This window comes from Kogia breviceps, chromosome 12 (genome assembly GCF_026419965.1).
Source record: "Kogia breviceps isolate mKogBre1 chromosome 12, mKogBre1 haplotype 1, whole genome shotgun sequence".
Classification (NCBI taxonomy): Eukaryota; Metazoa; Chordata; class Mammalia; order Artiodactyla; family Physeteridae; genus Kogia; species Kogia breviceps.
In genome coordinates this window covers 67683602-67709653 of record NC_081321.1, presented here as the reverse complement: position 1 = coordinate 67709653, position 26052 = coordinate 67683602, and the positions used below count along the sequence as shown (strand labels likewise).

Below are 26052 nucleotides of genomic sequence, written 5' to 3'. Positions count from 1 at the left end.
ACAATAAAGCTTTCACAGGTGAGGAGTTGCTTCTTATGGATGAGCAAAGAAAGTGGTTTCTTGAGATGGGATCTACTCCTGGTGAAGATGCTGTGAAGACTGTTGAGATGACAACAAAGGATTTAGAATATTATACAAACTTAGTTTATAAAGTAGCAGCAGAGTTTGAGACGATTGACTCAAGACGTTCTGCTGTGGGTAAAATGCTATCCAACAGCATTGCCAGCTACAGAGAAAATGTGAAAGGTCAATCTGTGGGTCAAACTTCATGGTTGCCGTATTTTAAGGAATTGCCACTGCCACCCCAGCTTTCAGCAGCCACCACCCTGCTCAGTCAGCACCACCTACATCGAGGTAAGACTCTGCACCAGAAAAAAGACTAGGACTTGCTGAAGGCTCAGATGATGGTCAGCAGTTTTCAGCAATAAAGTATTTTTATTTATTTATTTTTTGAATTTTTGAACTTTATTTTAGTTTTTTATACGGCAGGTTCTTATTAGTTATCTATTTTATACATACTAGTGTATACATGTCAATCCCAATCTCCCAATTCATCCCACCACCACTTCCACCACTTTCCCCCCTTGGTGCCCATGTTTGTTCTCTACATCTGTGTCTCTATTTCTGCCCTGCAAACCAGTTCATCTGTACCATTTTCTAGGTTCCAGATATATACGTTAATATACGATATTTGTTTTTCTCTTTCTGACTTACTTCACTCTGTATGACAGTCCCTAGATTCATCCACGTCTCTACAAATGACCCAGTTTCATTCCTTTTTATGGCTGAGTAACATTCCATTGTATATATGTACCACATCTTCTTTATCTATTCATCTGTCAATGGACACGTAGGTTGCTTCCATGTTCTGGCTATTGTAAACAGTGCTGCAATGAACATTGGGGTGCATGTGTCTTCTTGAATTATGGTTTTCTCTGGGTATATGCCCAGTAGTGGGATTGCTGGGTCATATGGTAATTCTATTTTTAGTTTTTTAAGGACCCTCCATACTGTTCTCCATAGTGGCTGTATCAATTTACATTCCCACCAACAGTGCAAGAGGGTAGCAATAAAATATTTTTTATTAAGGCATGTACATTATTTTTTTAGACATAATGCTATTGCACACATAATAGAATAAAGTACAGTGTAAACGTAATTTCTATATGCACTGGGAAACCAAAAAATTCACGTGACTTGCTTTATTATGATATTTACTTTACTGCGGTGCTCTGGAACTGAACCCACAGTCTGAGGTATGCCTGTGTTATTATAGTGGTTGTAAAAAGCAGCAGGAACTTACTTATGGGAATAATGCACATGTTCTTTGCATATCACCAAAGATGACAGGCTTCCTATATATTTAAACTGTATCAGGAATTCGCTGTTTCTTTAGGGTCAGATGACCTCATATAACGTAGATCATTTCTGGATACAGTCAGTCCTCCATATCCATAGATGTGGAACCCACAGATACAGAGGGCTGACTGTACTATACCATTTTATATAAGGGACTTGAGCATCCTTGGGTTTTGTTATCAGTGGGGGGTTCTGGAACCAATTCCCCACGGATACCAAGGGACCACTGAATATTACTACATGGAAGTTTATGAGCTCCTTGTATTTTCTGTTGCCCTCCCACTTGTATTGAAACCACATAGTGATTATGATCACTAATAATTAATCTTTGATCTAATGTCCAAAGATCAGTTTATTTGGTCTCTCCACATGTGCCTAGTCCTTTGGCCTCATCTCTCACCACTGTCTCCTCTACTTCCTTTATGCTCCAGCTGTGCTGAGTCCAGAATCATGTTTCTTACTCTCTGTGGTTTTGTACAAGCTATTCCCCCCACCACACACACCTGAAATTCCCTGCTCCCTACCTTCCCACCTTGTTTGCTTAATGAACTCCTATGCATCCTTCAAAACCAAGCTAAGGCATCAATGTCCTCTGAGAAATTTCACAGGCAGAGTGAGTCACTCCAAGCATACATACTTTATATATGTCTAACGTTGTAAGTTCTTGCTATAATTACTTGTTTTCTTTTCTCATGGGTTATGTCTTAATTATCTTTGTAGCTCCAGAGTTTCCACTCTTCTTGGCATATGGGAGATTCTTCAAAATAAATGTTTGCTGGTGAATAACTAAATGATTTTGGTCTCAAAAGTTTTGCTTTTGCTGGCCTGTTTTGGAGAAATATTTAAGGATAATTTTCTGAGTTATCCTCTATCCCTTCCACTAAGGTTCTAGCTTAGTGATTTTCAACTTTGTCCATTCAACAGCACACACCCCACTCCGTTAAATCACCAGTTTTATTGTCTATTTAATTCTCAATATCTGAGAGTAATATTTATTTGAATATTCATCGTATGTATACAGCACACAAACACACATACATGCAAGCTCTGGAACATAAGCTCCTTTTATTTTCCCTTCTTATGGACAAATGCTCCAGCTCGTTCTTTATCTAGCAAGCAATAGTAGTTTTGCTGCTTTTAAAATCTGATGCTTTAAAAATTTGCGGATGTGTGTGTATGCTCATGTATCTGTGTGTGTGTGCAGTACATGCACGTGGAAGGAGAAAGAGAGAAAATTAATACAAAAGAAGAAAAAAATGCTGTGGACCATGAATATGAAACCTTGAATACAATTTTAAAGGTTTTCTGAAATTTGGTGAGATGCCCAAGTTTGGGACAGAAGATAAAATTTAAAAATACCTAATTTTGTTAAGGTCTAGGTAAAGCTTATCACTAGGATTTTGTTATGTTAGACAACTGTAAAGTTCTATTAAAATATTTTACAAAGAAGTAATCAAACTTTACTCAATTACAAAGAATATTACTGTAAAATTTCATTCTAAGCAGTCCGTCTATTATAAACAGTGTACTTGCTGATATAAGGTAGCTGATGTTCTGCCACAATTTACTGTCTTCACTGGCTTGGCTTTACTGTGAAATCTGAACACTCTTCTTAAACAGAACTGTATCTTATGCAGGGGCGAGACAATATCACCCTTAAACAGTTAAGGCTATAAAAAATTAAAAATAAAAGGGGATCATTTTGATAAAAAGTCTTCAAAATATAAGAACAGAATCACTGCTTTCCCCCACTTCCCCACTCTATGTTTCTTGGTGTAACACGGCATTTTAAGATAATATGGACTCTATAATGGGAATGTTAATGGAAACACTAAAATGACAAATGCTTGAAGACAGCGGATCTTAACTGGGGGTGATTTTGACCCCCAGGACATTTGTGGCAATGTCTGGATATTTTTAAAAAATATTTATTTTGGATTGTTACAATTAGGGTGCTACTGCGGACACCTAGTGGGTAGAGGTCAAAGATGTTAAACATCCTCCAACGCACAGGATAATTCTCCACAATAAAGAATTATGCAAATGTGCTGAGCTTGACAAAATCCTGCTCTAAGAGAAAATGTCCAATGCTGTCTGTCACAACTGACTACAGGACTTATGGATTGATATTTTAAGCTGTGTATGAACCACTTATATATCCAGCACATGTTGTTCTGGTCTTTGGAATGATGATTTGTCTGGGAATGTTGTTTTTCCTCATGTTTACATGATTTCTTGTGGCTAAGAAAGTATCAGAGCATGTTAGGAGATTTCTAGGCGCTTCACTTGCTTACATAGTTTTGAATATGAAGAGGTGTGCTTTGAGAGACCAGAAACACATCAGTGGTATTCACCACACTTTCAATTATATGTAAAAGTTTGTTAATAAATGATTATAAATTTAGTCAAAGATCTTTTAAACACTTTGGTATATCTAATATTTTAAATTTAAGCAGTTTTGATACTTTTTAGTAATTAGAATCTTGTGAAAATTAATTTCATTTTTTAAGTAAAACTATTCATAAATCTCTTCTTATTGTGTTTGTGGTCAAAGCCTTCATTTTAGCACTGATATTTCATAATGTGGGAGAAAAATAATAGGATTTTGTATTATATCAGAAATATAAGCTTGGTTTTAATAACTTATCCTATTTCCAACCACTCTGGCCTGACAGACACAACTCTCAATTCCTCTTGTTTAACATAAAAACAAACAAAAAACCCCTCAAAACACATACTCAACTATTTGCTTCCTCTCACTCCACTACCTTTGAAATGCCTTATTAGGTTCTGTACTTTCTTCCCCTTCCAGCTTGGGTTTCTTGTTCCTTTTCTTTTCCTCACCCACTTTATTCAACATATTTATCTTTCAATGAACTGAAATAGTTTTAAGAGAAAAATCAGCAGGGCACTATTAATTGTCTTTACTAACTAATAAAGGTAATCATTTAAGACTGATATTTTACGGTGATACTTATCTACATTAGTCTTTTTCCTTTTGTTTTTAATTTCATTTCTCAGTACAGTGGTGGTTGACAGTGGAGGTTCTGATGTAAGTTGAATCTGCGTTCAAGTTCCAGCTCTGCCACTTGCTCTTCAACTCTGAGAAAATGACTTGCCTTTTTGTAAGCCTCTCTTTCTAGATAATTACATTGGGAATAATAATAGTATCTTACTCTTTTAGTGAAGAGTAAATGCGATAACGTTATGATGTCTTTAGCATAATAACTATAACATAGTAAGTGCTTAGTAAATATTAGCTATTATTCATATTCTAATCAGTAATATAATAAGCACATTAAGAAACATTTACTATGGTTATTATTAGAGACAAACCTGGGAAGAGAAAGCCGTAACAAAAAATAAGTAACATTCTTTCTGGATTTTTACAGTTTGGTTTTTGACAAAGGATAATACATTTTTAGTTTAAGTAAAAACTTAGCTCTATATTTGTAAAAATTATGCTTAGGTTTGTGTTCCTGATAGTAAATGTAAGACGCGGAATTGAGACATGAAGTAAATATATGCATTAATAAAGACTAATTGGAAGGAAGACCAATCTTATTAAAAATATTTTAAAAAAATCAGAAATAAAATAACTAAGATAACACTGTCTATTCTTACTTATTTATGCAAGACTAGAAGGATCTTCATTTTGGTGACTAAATAAAAATGTTTATAGGAGTCATATCAATTGTATTATTATAAGCAGTACATATACAAAGATAAGAATCATAAAAACTAGTATTATTTAGTTAGTACTATGTACATTGTATTCAGCATTTTATGTCTATTACCTTATTTAATTTTTCTTAAATCCTATGAATTAGAAATGCTTTTTCAGAGCTATTTTACAGAGAAGGAAACTTATTGGTGCCAGTCTAATTGCCTTAAGTAATAAAGCAACTGGGGAGTAAATGGATAACTGGTACGGTAAATAATGATACTCTCTGGCTTTGATATAACTTAATCATATCTGTATAATTTTTCTCTTTCAAGAAGAAACCTTAACCACCTTAATCACCATTCCTTAACCAACTATTTTATTCTTTATTTCAATATATAATCAATTCAAAATACCAAAGTGATCCAGATTCAACTTAATATTTTAGTTAATAACTCATTTGAATCATGTTGAGAGTTATTTTTTTCTCAGTGTTACACTATTTATTACCACTAGTCCATCAGCTTACCTTTTGTGTTTTCAACAATATGTTTTCAATTATTACCTTGAGCTTTCTATGACATTACCACTTTCCAGGATTCTCCCATTCAAAGGGTTTTTGAATTTACAGTTTTTAATTTTAATGCATTATACAGCCTTTAAATACATGCAGTTTAAAATTAAAACTATCCTCTCCTGCTGTACTTACAACTCCCATTTGCTCTTGCTTTTTAAGTCTATTTTGATTTGAAAATTGGCACATTTTTACCTGAATAAACCTGAAAGGGGAATCACTCTGGAGGTGTACAACAGCAAACTATCCGTATAATTAATTGACAGGAAAGGTGAACTGGAATAAAGGTAACTGAAGTTTGGTTTCAATATAATTTAGATGTTTTTCATGAATAGGAGAAAAGTAGAGGGCAAGTAATTTTTTATTATCTCAATTCATAACCCTATAGAAGTTCTCTTGTTTCTTATAAAAGAATAGGTAATCATATACCAACCTTGGACTCATCTAATCCAAGCTTCTTTAGAGACTTTCTGACATAATCCAGAAAGGAAGAGGATTTGGAATAAATTTTACCAACATGCCGATCACTGCAAAACAAAATTGAATCACTCTTTAGTTTTTCCAATTTAAATTATAGATGAATTTAAATTCAGTCATGAAATATTTTTAAATACCTTCTGTGCATATGGCACAAGCTCCACATGTGATAATAATGTAGTAATATTTTTGTGAACACTTTTAGTTTACATATTATAAAAATATTCGGGATCTGCTTTTGAGAATTCCTTCAACATACAACAGTGGAAGACAATATTATGAAGACAATACTATGCAAAAGAAGCTGTAAACTTAGTATTAAAAAAGCCTCATTTTTAAAGGGAACTATAGGTATTTCGAAAGGTTCCATTGTGCTACAAAGCACATTTTCACTTTACTCGCTCAACATTACAGTGCACATTTCATGGCAACACCTGCTAATAGTGGTGACATCCAACAGCCATGCAAAGAGAACTTCAATGCCAGCCATTGGACAAGCACCATATGCTGCTGAGTTGGGTCTGACTTGATCTCATTTATGCCCTACAGATTTTCATTACAGTATAAACAAAATATGAGATGGTTTTAAATCTAAATAATGCAATGCTGGGCTATCACATCTCACAATTTTGGTTGCATTTAGGTATAATGCAAAAATCAAGAGAATAAAAAATTTACCACCTCCAAGTATCAAAAACAATGAATAAAAGCTCATTTACTCTTGGCAGTATAAATATTAATCCCTATGCTTCGTCAGACATGAAGCTCTATCAATTCTTCCATTGAAATATACCTCAAATATATAACTTCAGCTCCACTTCTAGATGGCCACTTCAATTACACTTGTTATTACCTCATGTCCTAATTATTACAGCTACTTCCTAATTAAAGCTGATGTTTGTCCCTTCATTCTTGCCTACATTGTCATGCTATTTTGTTAGAAGAGCATTTTCATTTACCACTTTCCTGCTCAAAAAACTGCTTTGAAATAATAGTCATTTGAAAAGGTATAGGTTCCAGGAAACAGAAATTATATTTTTTATTAGTTTTTGTGCAATTCTCAGATCCTACACATTTATATATAAGAGATATCATATAATCGATATGGACATCTTATGTATCACAGTATATTGAACTGATAAACTGTGTAGCCAGAAAAAGAAAAAAAGCCATTTAATATTAACTTCCTGCTCCTCATCTTAAAAGGTTTTTAAACTTTTATTATTATTATTTTTTAATCCAGAGGGGCAAGCAATTCTTTCCCATGAGATAGTGATTTTAGTTCTTATTTTATACCATCTATCACCACCTAATGGAGTAGCTTAAGAGAGAAAGCAGAGCACAGTAGATGAGAGTGTAGCTTCCAGTCTGTCTCTATCACCTGCTAGCTTCCTGTTTATAAAAACGGGATATTAATAGAACCAATTTCATAAAGTCACTGTGAGGATGAAATCAGGTAACACATGTAAGGTGCTCAGAACTGTGCCACCATGTGAGTTGTTTTCTTGGCTATCATGATTGTTGTTTTTATCATAATTGGAATTATCATTTGGATTTTTCTTCGAGTACAAAGTTAAAAGAGCCAGAGTGAGAAGCTCACAGGAAAGTGCTAACCACTGTAAGCTGAAGACAGTAGACAGTATAAGTGTAGGTGGTATCGACTTGTTTCCTGGGTTTCGTATTTCAGATTGTTTGAAAATAAGAGAAACATTTAAAATTTTAATTTGCCATCGTCTTACTTTTTCTTTTCAGGATATACTACCTCTTTTCTGTTACAAAATCTCACAACATGATTATGAGATTACTTTTAGTTATTAAGCAATAATTTGCTACATAAGACTTGTCCCTTAAATCCTTTGTTGAGGTATACTATTTTGGACCTGTTTTTAGCAGCAACCAGTAAGGGAGAAAAATATCATCTAACTAGAACTAGAAAGATGATTATCTGATAATGTTACTTCTCTTTAAATTCCTCCAGAATTTCCCATGACTCTTAGAATTAAGATCTAAATGCTTAAGGTAGTATATAATAAGCCTTGGACCACCTGGTCCATTCTGACAACCTCTCTAACACTCCTAGGATACTGCCTCTCCATTCACAATGACAGTCTTTCTAGTTTCTTGAACACATCATGCTTTTGTCTATAAACACTATTTGTGTTACACTTCACCCCTGATCTTTTTGCCTAGGGAATCCCAAAGTCATCCTTTCAGATCCTATCTTAAATGTTGCTTCCTTAGGAAAGTCTTCTCTGGCCTCCCAGATGAAGTTAGGCTTCTGACACAGAGAACTTTTCCTTCACATGCTTACTTTTTTTTTGTTTCTCTGCGTGTCTGTCTTTATTTTAAGTCAGTGGACTCCAAAGAGGGGTGAACATACCCCCAAGGGAAAGAGAATATTAGAATTTTAATTTTATTTTCATTTATCTTTACCTTTTTAATTTTAATTTTTCAGTTTATTTAAAAATATACAATAGACTAGTAGAAAGCCATATATATCACTTATAAATAATTAAGTATTCATTTTGGGGGTGCATGCTCAAGAATGTTTATTGACAGAGGTGTGAAATTTAAAAATATGTTTGAGATCACTGCTCTGAGCAGCTGGAGAGCAGAGTTTCCACCTGTTCTGCTCACGACCGTATCCCCTGTGCCTAGCGTAGATGCTCCGATATAGCAGGATCTCAAAAAATGGATTAAATAATTAAATAAATATCTCTTGCAGCTTGTAGAAACAAAAACATCTAGTCAGACTATAACATGAAATGCGTTAATACAGTAAATAGATCTATTTGCTAATCAAGTAGAGTTAGGAAGGCAGGCTTAACTATACAATAAACAAGTGTGATTTAAAATATATATATAGAGAACTACTGAACAAATATATAAGGAATAGTGCAATGTAAACAAAACAAATAATAACAGTTAGTATTTATTTCACGTTTACGATGTGCCAGGACTTCTAAGTCCTTTGCTGCATTTACTTATTTAATCCTTACTACTACTACTCCATGTGGTAGGTCCCACTATTATCCCCATTTTAAAGATGGTGAAACTAAACAACAGAGAGGTTAAGTAAACTGCCCATAGTTTGAATTCAGGAAGTCTGGCTTCAGAATCTGGGATATTAACTACTATTAAATATTAACTCTGGCACAGTTCTTCAACAGGATTTAAACTCGATATTGTTAAACTGCAGATGAAGAATGTCTACCTGTGTTATAGACAAACAGAAGTAGGCGGACTCCATGCGAACTCAAGACTGAAATAAGTTTGATTCCTTGCTCGCTCTACCACGTATTTACCACTTAAAAACCTCTCTTTGCCTCTCCTTGTTCAGCAGTAGAAGGTTGAAGATAAGAGAATCTATGCAGGTACCATGCTTGGCTCAGTGTCTGACAGACACTCAATGAATGGAGGTCATTTTCCTATTATTGTGCTGTGTTCTAGGGGTAGAATCATCCACAGTTTATAAAGGAAGACAGGTGAATGAATGCTATAATTCAATGTGATAAGCGCAAGATGGTGCTCAGAATACAGCACAGAGTAGCGAGTGCTTTAGCTGCTGGGATTGACTAGGGGAAGCTGTCTTAGAGGAGGAATCAAGTTTCAAAATGTCTCAGTTTCCAACAGTACTGTGAACAGCAATATTGATAAAACAAATGATAAAATTATAAAAGTAACATACCAAAATTAGGCCAACACGTAAAATACAGAAATAGGTTACAACAATTTTTTTAAAACTGTTCTCCTTAAGGACTCCAAAGAGGTACTTTAAAGGGTTACAATTTTCCATAAAATAATGAAAAGGATAATTGTGTAAGAAATAAGTCCTTTTCTAAAATTTATTAAATTTATTTGGTTCTATGTAAGAGTGTATTTGAAAATAGAGTGCTATTGTTAAAAAATTCAGAAAAAATGGTTTTATTACTTTCACGGTATAGAAGGAGAAGGCAAGTACCAATAAGTCCATTTTGGTTTAAGAAAAAAAAAGTATATTTTACAGGAAACAGAATGTCAATTTAAATATTATTACCACAGCAACACAAGATTTAGCATAATGAATCAGTCTTTTAGAACTTTTGGAGGTAAAAGGTTACTTTTGCAGGACATGGCTCTAATCTCTAAAGTCTGGGTGTCTTACAAATCAACCTTCTCAAAAATAATAGCTGTAAAGAGAGTTTATGATGTAGAATGCAGTCTGCTTTTTTGCAACTACGAGAGAAAGAATATTTCACTCATCAGACTTTAGGAGGGTCTATAGTTTTACGGATAAATATTGCAATTCTAGTCATTAAGAAACAAGAGAAAAAAGAGGCAGGTGCAAAAAAAATCTCAAAATCTACCTATATAGAAAGTAAAAGCACAGAATAGGACTGTTAACAAATGGAATATGGGGCAATCCCATTTTTAATTTTAATTTTTAGTAAGTGCCTATTGCATTTTTCTCATTATTTAACACTAAAGATGTGGAATCTACCTTTTACAGTTATACATTATGACATCACAGAATCACTGCAGTCTTAATTTTTGCTGACGTGTGTGAAGATAAATAGAAATCCTTCTGTTAATTAGTTAATATAATTAATATAGTTAATATAATTGCTTTCTGTAAGAAAATGCCTAAGATCAGGGATCTAGACGCCATCTTGTTCTGCCCCCTCTGATGTATCTTCAACTTCTCTTTACTCACTGAGTCTTTACTCTTATCATCGGAAAATGCTCAAGTTTCTCTGTCTGAAAAAACGAAGCAAGCAAACCAAAATCCCCCACGCCAAACAAAACTTCTTTCTGATTCTATATCCTAAAACGATCTGCTATGTGGTAGTTGTCACATGACCAAAAGATAAAGAGTTGAACGTGAGTCTGCCTGTCCAATCACGTAAGTTAGTTCACGTGTCTGGCACACATTGTCATGTGCGTGCATCCTCTACAAGTGGTTGTGCTTTTGTGTATTTTACTCTACAGTACTGTATAGAGTACAGTAGTACAGTATCTTTATTACAAGCCCAGGATGTCCGAAGCAAGTGTAAAAGCAGCGGTGTGATGTAGCTGGTACTGCTAAGAAGCGCCAAGCGACAATGATGGAAACAAAAGTGAAAATAATCGAGAGAGTGGAGTCACAAGAGGAAGAAGAAGTAACTGAAGAACTGAAGAGATTCACGTCGCAGGGAATGGCCAGGGGATTTTCTTTATTTGAGGAGGCACTGTTACCGTTTCTGAGGCACAGGACCTGAATGTAGAATGGTACATAAAGGTTGCAGCAGCCGTTCAGAATGCAATCCATTGCTATAACGTCTTCTAGGATGAGAAAAAAAAGAGCTACTACCCAGACATCACTGGATCATTTTTTCAAGAGGGTAGGCAGAATTGAATCCAGCAAGGAACCAACACCTGTGCCATCAACGTCAGGCGTGAGTGAAACTGCAGCTTGCCCTCCGTCTCCTGTTGCTGATGATCCTTCAGCTCTACCATCTCCCCACTCCTCTCCCTCCCCCAGTCAGTAACTCTTCTTGCCTGTTCACTCGATGCCAGCCCCTGGATGCCAGCTGTTGTACTGTACTACTGTGCTTTTCAAGGTACTGTACAGTAAGATTAACAATGTTTTCTTTATTTTTTGTGTTTGTTTGTTTTTTACATATATTTGTGTGAAAAGTATTATAAGCCTATTATAGTACAGTACTATATAGCCAACTGTGTTAGTTGGGTACCTCGGCTAACTTTGTTGCAATTACGAATAAACTGGACTTACAAACGCACTCTTGGAACAGAACTCGTTCGTATGCAGGGGACTAACTGTATGGCAATATGAGCTAATGAGAAGCTGATGACAGAGGAGAGAAAGCAGATAAGAAATGTTAAGAGAGGAGTGATGGTGGATATCATAGAGATGATAATTTTGAGTAAAGAACTAAAGAAAGAGAGTGAACTAGCCATGTGGATATCTGGTGAGGAGCATTCCAGGCAGAGGACACATTATGTGGAAAGGCTCTGGGGTAGAAAGTGTTCCTGGTATTTTCAAGTAATACCAAGGAAAGCAGCACAGACATAAATAAACGGGAAAACAGAAATGAGATCAGAGAGATAATGAGTAGCTCCATCATATAAGGCTTTGTAGGTCATAGTGAAAATATTAGCTTTACTTCCAAGTGAATAAGAAACCATGGGAAGACAGTGAGCAAGATTTCACTGAAAAATATTAACAGGATCACTGTGGCCATTGTGTGGGGAATAGACTCTAGGGGGCAAAAATAGAAGCAGGAAGACCAATTAGGAGGTTATTACAACAATCTACATGAGAGATGATGGTGGCTTTCACCAGGGTGGTGGTCCTGAGGATGGTTAAGAAGTGGTAGAATTTTAGATATATTTAATTAGACAGACTATAAAATTGTTGAAGGACTGGATCTAGGCAGTGTGAGAGAGAGAGGTCAAAGTTATCCTGGCCTGAGCAACTAGAAGAATATGCTTGCCATTAACTGGACTATAGATTTGAGATTTACCAGCATATAAATGGTGCTGAAAGCCATAAGACATGATGAGATCACCTAGGTAGTAGGAAATGATAGAAAAAAGCACTCCAAAAATGAGAGGCCTGAAAGAGGAAGAGGAGTCAGCAAAATAAACTGGAAGAAAAAGATGAAAAAGGTGACTATCTTAAGAGGGACTTTCTCTAGCATATGAGAGAAAGTAAAAAGTGGTAAATTGTGTGAAATACTTACGGCAGGCTGAGTAAGTTGAGGATTGAGAACTGACCAGGAGATTTAGCCACATGGGGTCATTAGTGCCCCTGAAAAGGGGAGTTTGATGGAGTGATGGAAGTAAGGTGTGATTGGAATTCAAGTGAAATGGGAAAGAAATTGGCAGCACTTTCAAGGAGTTTTCCAGTAAAGGAAAGAACAGATATGGGATAGTAGTTGGATGGGAAAATGGTTCCAAAGAGGATTTTCAGAATCTGTGCTCTTAACCACTATGATAGACGACTTCAATTAATAAAGCTGAAAACTGGCCACCAGGGCTCACCAGGTGGCAGAGGAGTAGACACAAACAACTCATTGTACATTTAGATTCAATAAGAGCAGTGAATCCCAGATTAAGTACTATGGGAGGAGAGAGTGAGAAGGAGAAGAGAAAGATACCAGAGATGTCTTCCAAACTGGGTTTTAAAGAATGCCTAGGATTTCACCTGCCAGAGGTCAGGGAAGGAGGAGATGCAGAAATAGGGAGGAGAATATTTCAGGTAGGTAAAGGAGCTCCAAGGAAGCATATGAAGTCCAAAAATAATTGCATGGAAATGATGAATAATCCAGTATACAAACAGTGTGCATGGGCAGCTGCTTGGGGTGCAGAGAAGGAAGAATGGGGTGATGAATTAGGATGGAAAGGATATTAGTGGCACCTTAGAAATGGCCTTGAATGCCATAATAAGGATATTTTAGCTTTTGAGAATAAAGAAGAGAAATTATCAAACATTTTGAAGTGAGAAAAGTGACATGACTGTTTCTGAAAGATAAATCATGGGACTTGAAGAACAGATTAAAAGGGGGCCCCTCTGTCAGAATAAAGCACGGTTAGCATGCTAAAAGGGAATCACTATTCTTTCTTTTAATAAAAGTGAATGCACTAGATCTAATTAAAATTCTACTCAAGTGAATCCAACACCACCCACATGCTTTTCCCCAAAATACAATTGTAAGAACATGGTTTCCTTGTAGCATTTTCCAAAGAAGCCACATTAGTTTAGGAAATTACAGGAAAAGGTAAAGTAGACATACACTAAATAAAAATAAGCACATGAAGGACAGAAAGTATCAAAGTTCAGTTCCTCCATCATCAGAAAATATTTATGAAGTTATTTATTTTGTGTTTTATATGCTAATACCTACTGAAAGACTTAAAGGACCTTTCAGTATTTCTTAAGACTTAACATAAAATTTTGCTGAAAATGGCAATCACTTAAGGAAGTTACAAAAATCTTCAAAATACTCTTCAAGTTAAAAGATACAGACCTGCTAATCTGACCACACATTATGGACTAAATAAGTAGCTTTAATTTGATGAGCCAGTTTTCATGATCTGGTTTTTCACATACCTATCTGATTACTGCAAAATCAAAATGAAAGTTAAACTAATTCATAATTACAGGCATCAAAATTTATGTATCTCTTCTACAGGTGTTTACAGTCCTCATTATGAAAGAGAAGAATAAAGTAAATAAAGTAAACACATCAATTTCTCTGATCTCTTTTGAAGCGTCCTAAAGGATTTTTATCCCATGTCCCATTAAATGCTTTCTTTGGCATTTTATTCCCTTAGAAAGTTTCCAGATAAGGACTAATTATAACATTTAAAAAATTATATAAATTATTGAGTTTTAACGTAAGTGTTAAATGCTAATTCACAATTACAATAGAGTAAAAATGCTATAGTTTTTAAGTCCATGAAAAAGTTTACTTCTTATGTTATATAAACAATTAAACATAAAGAAATTTTCAGAATATTTCAAGTAGTCTGAAACAGTATATCACTTGAAGACAAATTATTTAATTAGTGAGGAAAGCTAAACAAAGTGCAGAAGAAATAATTCAGTGACCTTAGTTTCTGTCTTTAGTAATCTTGCTGGCCAGAGATTCCAATCAAGTTAACCTTGTTAACAATGCCAATACAAGGAGACCTTAACTCCACTCGTATTTAAAATATCCCAAAGAATTTGAACTAAAAAGAAGTATGGGATAGCAAAAAGAAAACTTTTGTGGACTATGAATTTGGTCCTAGCTCTGGTTCTTTTAGGCTGTATGACTTAAGACAAGCTTTTAACCACTTTATCTTAATTTTCCTTATTACTATAATGAGGTGACTGTAACACATACTAGGAGTATAATATGTAGTTCAACTAACCCTGGGGTGTAGCCTGAAATCAGATTATAATTTCACTGCTGTTGAACACAAACAAGTATTTACAAAATACTATGTATAAGGTATAAAGAATGTCAATAAAATGAACCCTTATATGCAACACCAAACTTGAGAAATAGAACATTAACAGTCTAGAAATTCCTATGTGCCCCTCATCTTTCCCACCTCATCACTTTGTCTACTCAGCTGTCCTCCCTCCCACAGGATACTATACCACTGAATATTGCTTGTGTTTATCATTCTTACGCTTTTCTTGATTGTTTACCACATATTTACACTCCTGAATTAATTATACCGTTTGTGCTGGTGTCCAAATTATGTAGGAATTTTTCTATAACGTTTAGATTCACAACATTCATCCACTTGGATGCATGTAGTTGTAATTCATACATTTTCACTGTGGCACAGGTATTCCACAACAGTTTATCCATTCTCCTATTAATGACATTTTTATTCCTAGACTTTTGCTCTTATAAACATTGCTGCTATTGATCATTCTTTGTTGTTGTTGTTGTGATTGCTGTTTTATTTTATTTTTTAAAATTTGGCTGGGCCGAGCTGCGTGGCTTGCGGGATCTTAGTTCCCCAGCCAGGGGTCGAACCCGCGCCTGGGCAATGAAAGCGCTGAGTCCTAACCACTGGACCGCCAGGGAATTTCCCTTTTCCGTAGTTAAGAAATGGCATCTGGGGGAAAACGAAGCCCTAAAAGCTGGCTTCATTTCTCTTGGTTTCCATCTTCTCCTAGATATTTGCTGTGTAATTTTTAATTTCCTTGATAGTCTCTGATGTTCTCAAACCAATTAAAAACAAATTTAAATACACACACACTTGCATATACACAAACACACATATTTGTACACACACACCACACACTTACATATACACACATCTCTAGCATTTTTAGTTTTTCTCAGAAGGAGGGTTAGCCCTAATTACTTAGTCTGCTGTTACTGGAAGCAGGTTTCTATCATTTTCTTTGGTTTCTGCACATGCCATCCTGACTAGAATATGAAAGATTCCTGTGCGGACACTACATCCTACGCATTCAGAACCTGATAGGCTGCCTGCCCCACAATGAACAACCGCGGGGTTAAAAAATATAACATGTGCAAGTCTTGGCAACTAATTAGAATGTGTGGTTTGATGATGAGAAAAGAAAAGAATCGAATATGATTTTAAGATTTCTAAAGCTTGATAATGGTCATGCAATTCCCCAGAAATGACAAAAGAAGTCAAGAGACAGAAGAAAGAGGAACAGAATTGGTGGGAAGCTGACTTTGTTTTTTGGCTGTGGCTGAATCTGGTGTATTATTATTATTATTATTATTTTTTTGCGGTACGCGGGCCTCTCACTGCTGTGCCCTCTCCCGTTGCGGAGCACAGGCTCCGGACGCGCAGGCTCAGCGGCCATGGCTCACAGGCCCAGCCGCTCCGCGGCATGTGGGATCTTCCCAGACCGAGGCACGAACCCGTATCCCCTGCATCGGCAGGCGGACTCTCAACCACTGCGCCACCAAGGGAAGCCCCCTGGTGTATTTTTAAGGTGCTTAAGGTACTTAAGTGAGGCTGTTCAGAAGCTGTTTCTCTATATTGAGAAATAGAGATTTGAACTTCAAAAAAGAGGTAGGAGCTGGATACATGATTTAAGTTATTTGTTGAGAGGGTAACTGTTAAGAGAAAGAGGAAATATAAAGAGACAGCAGCTAAGTATAAAACACTAGAGAATTTCTGGATATACCAAGGGGATGAGTAAGAAGAAAAATGCTTACAGAAGACAGATGAGAGTTCAAGGTAGGAAAAGGAAACTTAGAGGAATGCAGCTTAATGGAAGACAATGAGGACGAGAGTTTGGAGAAAACAATTATTACATGATCAAATATGGCTGAAAGCTCAATAAAGATCTGGAATCAAAGAAGTCTTAAATAACATCTACTGAGTAATAAAGGCAGGCAGGAATGTGGAGGGTTGGAGAGATTTGAATTTTTAAGGGAGAAGGAAGGTTCAGAAAAGAGTGTAGATGATCTTAAGTGGTCATCAAGAGAACAACAAAAACAGTTATGAACAGATCTGAGGTCTTAAAGGAAGGCAGGCAGTCAATATTTGAGTAGACATGAATTTGCACAATTTTGTGACTTTTTCCAACAAGGTTAGCATCTTGGGGTGAGGTCAGAGAAAGGAACCAGTTTTCAGGAAACCATGAGAAATTCACTTTCAGACATTTTGAAGGTTAATATATGGAAAAGAGAATGGAGATAGGGACACAGATTTGGGAGTTATCTACATAGAAATGACAATTAAAATCAATGGTATATGTAGATATTTGTATGTAATAATTTCTTTTAGTAAAAAAATAGACTATTTTTCTTAGAGAAATTATACCGAATCTGAAAATAGCTTCTATTTCTGTTAATGAGTTTGGATTTGTTTTGGAGAACTTGAAAACTACCCTATTTTAGTTTGAAGAATAAACCTATTATAACGAAATGGCAATCAGAATCCTAAAATTATAACTAGTACGAAGAAACATTCATGAAACTTGAAGGGACTGCAGATGTATGCTTGAGTATGGCAGTTGTTAAGCCAATATTATGAAAAATTCTCCTAATCCCTGCCTTTCTGTATAGGCAGCCATTATCTGGGAAAACAGACACAAAACATATGCAAGGCTACTATTCTACCAGTCGAGACATGAATGGCCACACTGGCTGTTTAAGATTGATATCTGTTCTAATTAGTTAAGTGTTTATGCTATAGTGGTTGTGAAATATTTTAAATATAACCCCTGCTCATATTATAATATTATATTCACTGAATTACTTACATATAACATTTCAATACTTCTCAAATTCTGAAGTACATTTTACATATATTTCTTTATCATCACAACAACCTTTCAAGACAAAAGGGAATCATTAGAACCCTTACTTTAATAATGATTAAACCTAAGATACGGTTGCTGCATAGTTCTTTGTCACTTACTGAAATCACGCTCAAATTCAAAGCTTCTTCTACTAATAACAGTGACCCTGAAAGAATTCACCTGAAAACTAAAAGTCACTTCACTTATAATACAGGATAGTTATTCTTATTGAAATGAAATCATCATACCATTTGGTGATGCCATAACAATCTTTAATAATATCCTGAAGTACGGCACGATAGAAGAGTGATTCAGTAGGCAGCTGAAAAAAATGCAGATATATATGAGCACAAGAAACAAATAAAAAACAGAAATCAAATCAATACTTGACAGTCAGAACCATAAGTGAATGTTAGAAACCTGAGTTCGTTGCTAAACATAGGGGATAATTTTATAACTTTTCTATTCTAAGTTACAATGTACTTGGAGGCTAGTTCTCATTGAGAAAATAGAAGAAACTATGAAAGAAGTAGTAGTGAATGAGGAAGAAAAGGAATAATCAAAGAAAAATTAGCTAATGTCCCAAATGGAGTGTTTATCAGTTAAAAACGTAGAAATAAACTTCATGACCAACCAAGTCAGGCCTGTATAAGAGAGCAGACATGTAGGATGTGTGCAAAAGAGGTAAGAATGTGCATCTTTCCTAATGGTGGTGGATTAGAGATATTACCAAGGATTCACAGCCAGAGAGAGAAGGTACTACCTTAAGTAAGGACATACTAAAATATGTCTGAGGCCTAAAAGATCACAGCACTACTACTACAGAGTTGAAAAGAAGGGCCTTGGAAAGGACATGAGATCAGAGACTGAAGTCTCAGCAGGACTTCATTTCCTGGGGAAAAAGAGGTGAGAAGTGTCCATGAAGGTGCAAAGGTAGGAAAAAAGGAATGGCTGAAGAGAAGGTCCCTAAGGACACATAAGAGTTTCAAAGTAGAAGGTAAAAAAGGACTATACATAAAAGAAAGAGTGCTTCACTGTAGCAATGTAAGAGGTACCTTTAAACTAAGAAAATACAAAAAGTTGCCAAAACTCCATCCACATCCCCATCCAACAGAGATATCAGCAACAACCACCTTGCTTCCATGCAAAGTTATTATTGAAAAAAGAAGGAAAAATGAGCAAGTATGGAGGGAGGTTGGCAATATTGAATGCTTCTGAGAAGTCAAGTAAGTTAAAAACTAAAAACTCTCCAACCACGGGTAAAGTTTTAAAGATAGAATTGAGTAGAATGTGTACTTCAGATTATCCTTTTGTAACTGCTATTCTCCTTCTGAGCCCCACATTGTTATCTTCATTTGTTTTCAATGAGAACACATCTGGATTCAGGTGGAGTTTAACAGAAAATAAAATTTTGCTTGTGTGCTCAGGCAGAAAACCTACTCTACTGTCCCTTTCCCCCATCTAACATCAAGTTCCTACACTATGGGCCCCAGGTGCTAAGACTACAAAAAACCACAAGCTGGGAGGCGAGGGTCAACCATTATTTCTTGGGTCTTCACCCAACGGCATTGCCTTCTTAAGTCACTGGAGAATGTCTGACTTGTAGGGTCTTGACAGAGCACTTTGAACAACACAAGTTATATCCTCTCTGGATGTTGACAACAGTGAGGAGGGTGATTCCAGTAGGAAACAGTGTTAGGGATACCACAGTCCCCAACTCAACTCCTAAAATAACTCACTGAAAGCAGACACAAATACATACTTGAGTGCCCACACTAAAATTTATAACCTTCAAAAGGCACACTCCTGGGCTTCCCTGGGGGCGCAGTGGTTGAGAATCCGCCTGCCGATGCAGGGGACGCGGGTCCGTGACCCGGTCCGGGAAGATCCCACACGCCGCAGAGCGGCTGGGCCCGTGAGCCATGGCCGCTGAGCCTGCGCATCCGGAGCCTGTGCTCCGCAACGGGAGAGGCCACAACAGTGAGAGGCCCGAGTACCGCAAAACAAAACAAAAAAGGCACACTCCTTATGTAAAATCTCTTTCCAAATACAACTTCTTGACTTGAGACAAAATCTAATTTCTAAACTTCCCTTTCCTGAAGATTTCTACAAACATTTCATTAAGAATTTCCTCTCTCTGGATATATTTTCCATTTGGTGTTTCTTCATCTTGAGTAATTTTTTTCTTTAGTACCCCAAATCTCTACTTTATCATCTGCTCCCCACTTTCCCCAAATCCTTTCAGTTCTCTCACAAAAATGCTGAAATCCCTTTTCATATATATTAACACCTACTCTTATACTGTTCTACTGAAATTCAAGGCATTTTGGGAAATAAATTATTACATGAAGTGAAATATTAGTATTATAAATGGCTTACAAAGTTCTTAACTTTTTAGTTGATTAGCTATAATAGGTAGGAATTTCATTTTTATTTATTTACTTTTAACATCTTTATTGGAGTATAATTGCTTTACGATGGTGTGTGAGTTTCTGCTTTATAACAAAGTGAATCAGTTATACATATACATATGTCCCCATATCTCTTCCCTCTTGCATCTCCCTCCCTCCCACCCTCCCTCTCCCACCCCTCTAGGTGGTCACAAAGCACCGAGCTGATCTCCCTGTGAGGAATTTCATTTTTATGTAAATTTTATCTGAAACTCCTAAAAATAGTCGAGCTGTTATTTGAACTGAAGAAGCCTAGCTCTGATGTTCCAGTAGTACCAAGTCATGATGCTATTTTGCCCCTCTGACACTTTGGCAGGGATAGGGTGTCATTCATTTTTTTATTATATACTTTCATTTAGGAAAGCAAAGAAACTCTTAAAAATAAAACTCTCCTTTCCCATGCCTTTTAGAAAAATTATGTAAAGTGGTATCCAAATAATTTAGAAATAAATGTATATTTATATTGTTATTAAAAACTGATTGTAGAAAGGCCACCAAAAAAGACCAAGAAATGTATTTTAAGCAAGAGAACATACAAAAATGGAATGCACAGAGGAACACAAACAGGAAAGAATAAATCATCATTCTCAAGTTACCCTGAGTAAATAAGAGCTTTACAGTTGTTTCCTAAGAGAAAGGAAAGAGAGTTATGAAGTGCCTTCAAATGTGCATTCCTGGAATAACTAGGACTATCCATCCTGATAAATACAGATGGGGGTAAATGGGAAGGAAGTCAACATCTCCCGAGCAGCCTGTGCCTGACTACTCCAGGAATAAGTTAGATGTGGCTCAGAGTTTACTTTCTTTCCTTCACAGTGATAAATGAACTTAACAGTTTAATGCATTTTAAAATGGGAGGGAGCAGAAAGAGTACACCCTTAAAATATATATATGTGTGTGTGTGTGTGTATTAGACATGCATTTTACAGGTCTAGTGGAATGGGCACTAAGCTGAAAGAACTCTGCAATTAACTGAGCTAGAATGCACTACTAAACTTCTGCTGTATATCATGTTCTCATCTAAGTTTGGGGAATACCCAACTCACAAGATTGACTGTAAACATGAACAAGCCCTTGGGAAACTGAAAAACAGAGCACAAACGCATTGGAGCACTATTATGATTAAGGCTCTTTCCTCTTCCAGACCCCTAAGGAACCACTATTTTGATCTGTACTATAGTTAAGAGCTAGGGCTCCAGAGTCAGAGACTCAAATCTCAGTGTTCACTATTTAACAGTTTCCTCATGTGTATTGTGGGATAATAGTCCCGATCTCACAGGCCATGTATGCAGCACTTTAATTGATGAAGAAAACTCTGAACAGTACTTTGGTAAGCTCTGTGTTAAACTTAGGTATTATTTTCATGATCATAATTATTAACCACCTGTAACAGTAACAACAGTTGATATTTATTGAACACTTACTACGTGACAGGCATTGTTTTAAGCATTTTACATCTTTCATTCATTTAATCCTCACAAAAGCTCTATAAGGAAGGTATTATTGTTACTCTTATTTTTTATTATTATTATTATTTGTATTTTACAGATAAAGAAATTAAGCTATGGAGAAATCATGATGTGTCTCTGATCACTAAGCCAGTAACTGATGAAGACCAGCAGTCTGAGACTAAAGCTTACACAGTTAAACCATATGCTTTAATGCCTTTAAAAAACCAGTTTTTATCAATTTTCAGATAGGTATAATGAGTATTTTTTTAAAAAACCACACAAAGTTCTTAGCATTGTGTCTGGCCCAAAGAAAGCACTCAGTAAATGATACTTGTTGCTACTATTATTTTTAAAAATTCAAATTGACATATTAATCTTCCCTGAAAATAAGCAAAAGAGAAATTTCTAAAATTTAGGTGCAATAAGAAAACTTATGTGAAAAATTTAAAAGGAACTCTTAAAAAAACACTGTAAAATTCCTAATATGTTTCATAAATCTTAAGGTAGAGGAAAAGGCAATCACATGAATATGTGAAGGATACATTTAACATCTGTTTATATGTAAAAACCCATTGGTTGTTGTAACTAATGACTAATGAAGTCAATAAAGAAGAAAGTTAAAAAACAACCAACTAAAATGTGTGGTTTGGACTATAGTTTAAAAATAAATTGAATGCTATACCTTGTTTATCTTTGCTTGAACTAAGCCCATAAAAGCCTGACAGTCAGCAATAACATTCTTTGGAAATATTTATAGACTGTTTAATATAGTATGAATAAATGAGACATTAGTACAAGAGTATAACGTGGAAGTTTTCCTATGAGTTCAATTTACTTTTCCTGAGAATTCACTTCTCTTTTAAAGTAAACTTACAGAAAATGTATAAGTCTGAATATGAATAGGTGACAAGAACAGGTGATATTTATAAAAATCCATCAGGTTTTAGGTTCATCAGCAGGTCAAGTATGAAGAGTACTTGGAGAAAAACTATCACGTTCATCGGTTGGATTAAGAGTAAACATGCTCACTTACCCCTTGGCCGACTGCAACGCGCTCCAGTGCCTTTAAGGAGAAAAAAATAAGACAAAGACAGCTGATATATTTAGTCTTATCTTGTAAGACTTGTAAAAGTGACTTGTAAAAGTGACATTTAAAAAGATTAATTAAATGATAACATGTAAGTTTATACACTTAAAAGTGTTAATATCATTAAGGAATGTTAACTGGTACACTTGTATAGTTTAGGGCTGATATATGGATGTGTGTCATGCACACAAACACATACACACCCCAACTGTATACACTCCTTGAATTTTAGAAGGAATTAGAAAACAGGAAAGAAATAAAATGACATATTCTTGGTTCACTTTTATTACAGCTAAAACAATCAAATAAATCCAAAACTATTATTGTGTATAGACATACATAAACATATTTATATACGTACTAGTTTTTAACTTATTTTCTTCCAATTTTTTATAAATGTATAATTTCATCTTTTATTAAACAAGATTATATTGAACTGATTATAGGTGAAATCTTAGTTTAGAAAAGTACATATATTTTTGGTTTGCATGGTCAAATTCAAATCAAATTCACATATGATCAAGTCACCATAAGAGAAAGTAATACATATTTTTGCAATTTTATATGTAGCTGGTTTTACATTGATATTTATTTAAAATTCAAAACACTTTTATAAAAAATTTATAAAATTTTCCCAATATTTATAAAAATTTACCCAATATTTCTCATAAATACTCATAATCTGACATACATGAAAGGATTTGTTATAATTTAAAAATGGAATAGGGCCTTCTGAAACTTTCAAATTTTAGACATGCATTTCTACACTTATGTTGTTTTATAACTAAATTAGATATAACATTTTAGCTAAAATTTTATTTTTAAAGTTTTCATTAGAAAATATTTCAAACATAAAGAAAAACAGTAAAATGTAACAGTGCATATACTTCCTACTCAAATTTAAAGTGCTCATATTTGCTTCAGATGGCTATGTCTTCATAATACTTTTTAGATACAGCTGAATCATGTATTTTTAAAACTGAAAGAAAATGTGCAGATTATCCCAAGTGCAATTTTCTCAGAGGCACAAGGTCACTGACAATGGCAGGGTCTTGCCACAAGCTGCACAGCTAGTTAGCAGGTGAACAGGAACTAAAAACTTGTTTTCTGAACCCCGGTTTACTTCTCATGCCCTCACACCATGAAGAGTTAGTGGGAAAATGAGTTCATGGTATAAAAGCTTGCTTTAAAGAAATTGTTTGAAGAAAAAAAATGTAATTTTTCCACTGACTCCAAGGATACCTTCATGAACATCTAGAACCAGAGTGTTGTGAATACAGAAGATAGTTATTATATAATTTTTGTATTAAATTAAGTAGCAACAGGCCCTGAAAAAGTATGTTATTGAAGAAAACACTGAGTTTTCATTTACAGTACTGGTTGTGTTCATTTCAGATTAAATTTTTGTGTTACTTGCTTTGCTAAAAGGCCGAACTATCAATAATAAAGAAATAAAAGCTTTTAATAATAAATGATTTGGCATCAATAAAAATATCATATAACACGGGACTACTTTTGGTATGTGTTGCTGATGTATTTGTTTTAGAAATACCAATGATAAATTCTGATTATGTAATAAACGATAATCAGGTAGGTGATAAGCAGTTTCTTACAAACATTAATAATATTTCTTGGCCAATAAATATACCAAGTGTTCATTTCATACTAATCTAAACTATTTTACAGTTTTATCAGGCTAAAAGTATGCTGACAAGATTACACTAATGTAGTTAATTTTTCCCCTCTGGTTAGTACCCTTAACAATTTATCTGAAAGTGTCACCAGAAAGGTATACTTCTCTCTCTCTCTCTCTCTCTCTCTCTCTCTCTCTCTCTCTCTCTGTGTCTCTCTCCCTCAACCCCTTAAGCTTTGAATATTTGTAGAAAAGGTCAGTTATAGAGCAAAAGGCAATACAACAAGATGCACCAAAAGAAATATGTTCCTTAGACTTTCCTAGATTACTCTAGCATCAAAAAAAGAAGTCAAGGTGAGCAAAGACAGGGATAGAGTTAAGGAGAGGGGCATTCCATGAGAAGCTGACATTGGTCAGACAAAGTTCTTAAGTGCGGCACGGTTGACAAATGCTACATTTTGGAATTTATTTTTCAAAAACTCTTCTTTTTGGTTTGTTGAATGTTTATTTTTATAGCAAACATTTTTATTTTGTGGATATATTATATCATTTTATATCATATTATATCATTTTATCTTTCTAAGGGATACTAATAGTTATTTTATTTTACTTTGGATAGTATCCATTTCCTCCAAGTTGCTACTTTTCTATTTGTTTATCTGATCTCTTTTCTTTCATGTTAGACTTTCTTAGACAACTAATGATTCTTGGCTTTTTGATAATTAAAATGCGGTAATCATAAACTTGATTAGAAGCACTGTGCTTATGAGTGAGGACTTTTAATTGTGGGTCTCACCACAAAGGGGTCCTATTTCATTGTGAAATCCCTAATGCCAATATCTTTAGTCTTTTCTCTTAGGCTAATCAGATTCCCTATAAAAGACCATTTCAATTTCTTGCCTAGAGGGTGTAAGCTGCCAGCATTCTGGGAACCAAGTCATTCCAAGAATGACCTCCCATTCTAACAAGACCCTAAATGAGTATCATTTACAAATATAATGAAAGAAAAACAAATTTCCAGAAAAGTATTTTAAGAGGACTCATAAAAGGAAATCATTATTTGAGCATAAATAAGATTTCGAAGTTAATTCTCAGATATGTGACCCAGAACACTGGAACACTTTTTTATATTGCTGTTACTGGCAATATAAAAAATATTGAGATAATGACCACAAAATAGTTAATTTATCTTGGATTGGACATTAAAGACATTATTTTAAAAGCTATATTTTAAATTTATGATGACAAAGTCCATTTATACCATTTAACTGGCATCTGTTCCTTTTTAAACCAACATAACACCACAAACAGAGAAGACTGTAGGCTAAAGTGTTCTAAGTCTAAGGACACGAGCTAAATAAAGATTTCACTTAACTAGATAGTTACTTCATATCCCAGGTTGCTTAATAATATTTTTCCCATTTTATAAAAAATTAGGAGACCAAATGATCTGCTACAAACAAACACAAACATACCACAGAACTGTGGATAAAGCACTAAAGTAATTCTGTGTTTAAGACTTGGTTGTTGGTACATTTTATATGATAATTAAAGTAATTATATATAAGAAATTAAGTACTA

At 34.9% G+C, this 26052-nt stretch overlaps 1 protein-coding gene across 3 annotated transcripts in view; it reads right to left on the bottom strand.

The window, feature by feature from the left end:
* Window positions 1-26052, bottom strand: part of METTL25 (methyltransferase like 25) — a 117946-nt gene that overhangs the window by 29227 nt on the left and 62667 nt on the right. For 2 of the 3 annotated variants that reach the window (XR_010835846.1, XM_059080380.2), the window contains exons 7-9: window positions 22785-22814; window positions 18099-18172; window positions 6031-6124 (exon numbers count right to left, since the gene is read on the bottom strand). Coding sequence is in view for 2 of the 3 variants with exons in the window: in XM_059080380.2 (XP_058936363.1) it covers window positions 6031-6124; window positions 18099-18172; window positions 22785-22814 (198 nt within the window). In the remaining variant the exon portion in view is untranslated. Of the gene's footprint in view, window positions 1-4332; window positions 4499-6030; window positions 6125-18098; window positions 18173-22784; window positions 22815-26052 lie in introns of those variants that run through there. The other variant, XM_059080381.2, reaches the window with a different exon arrangement.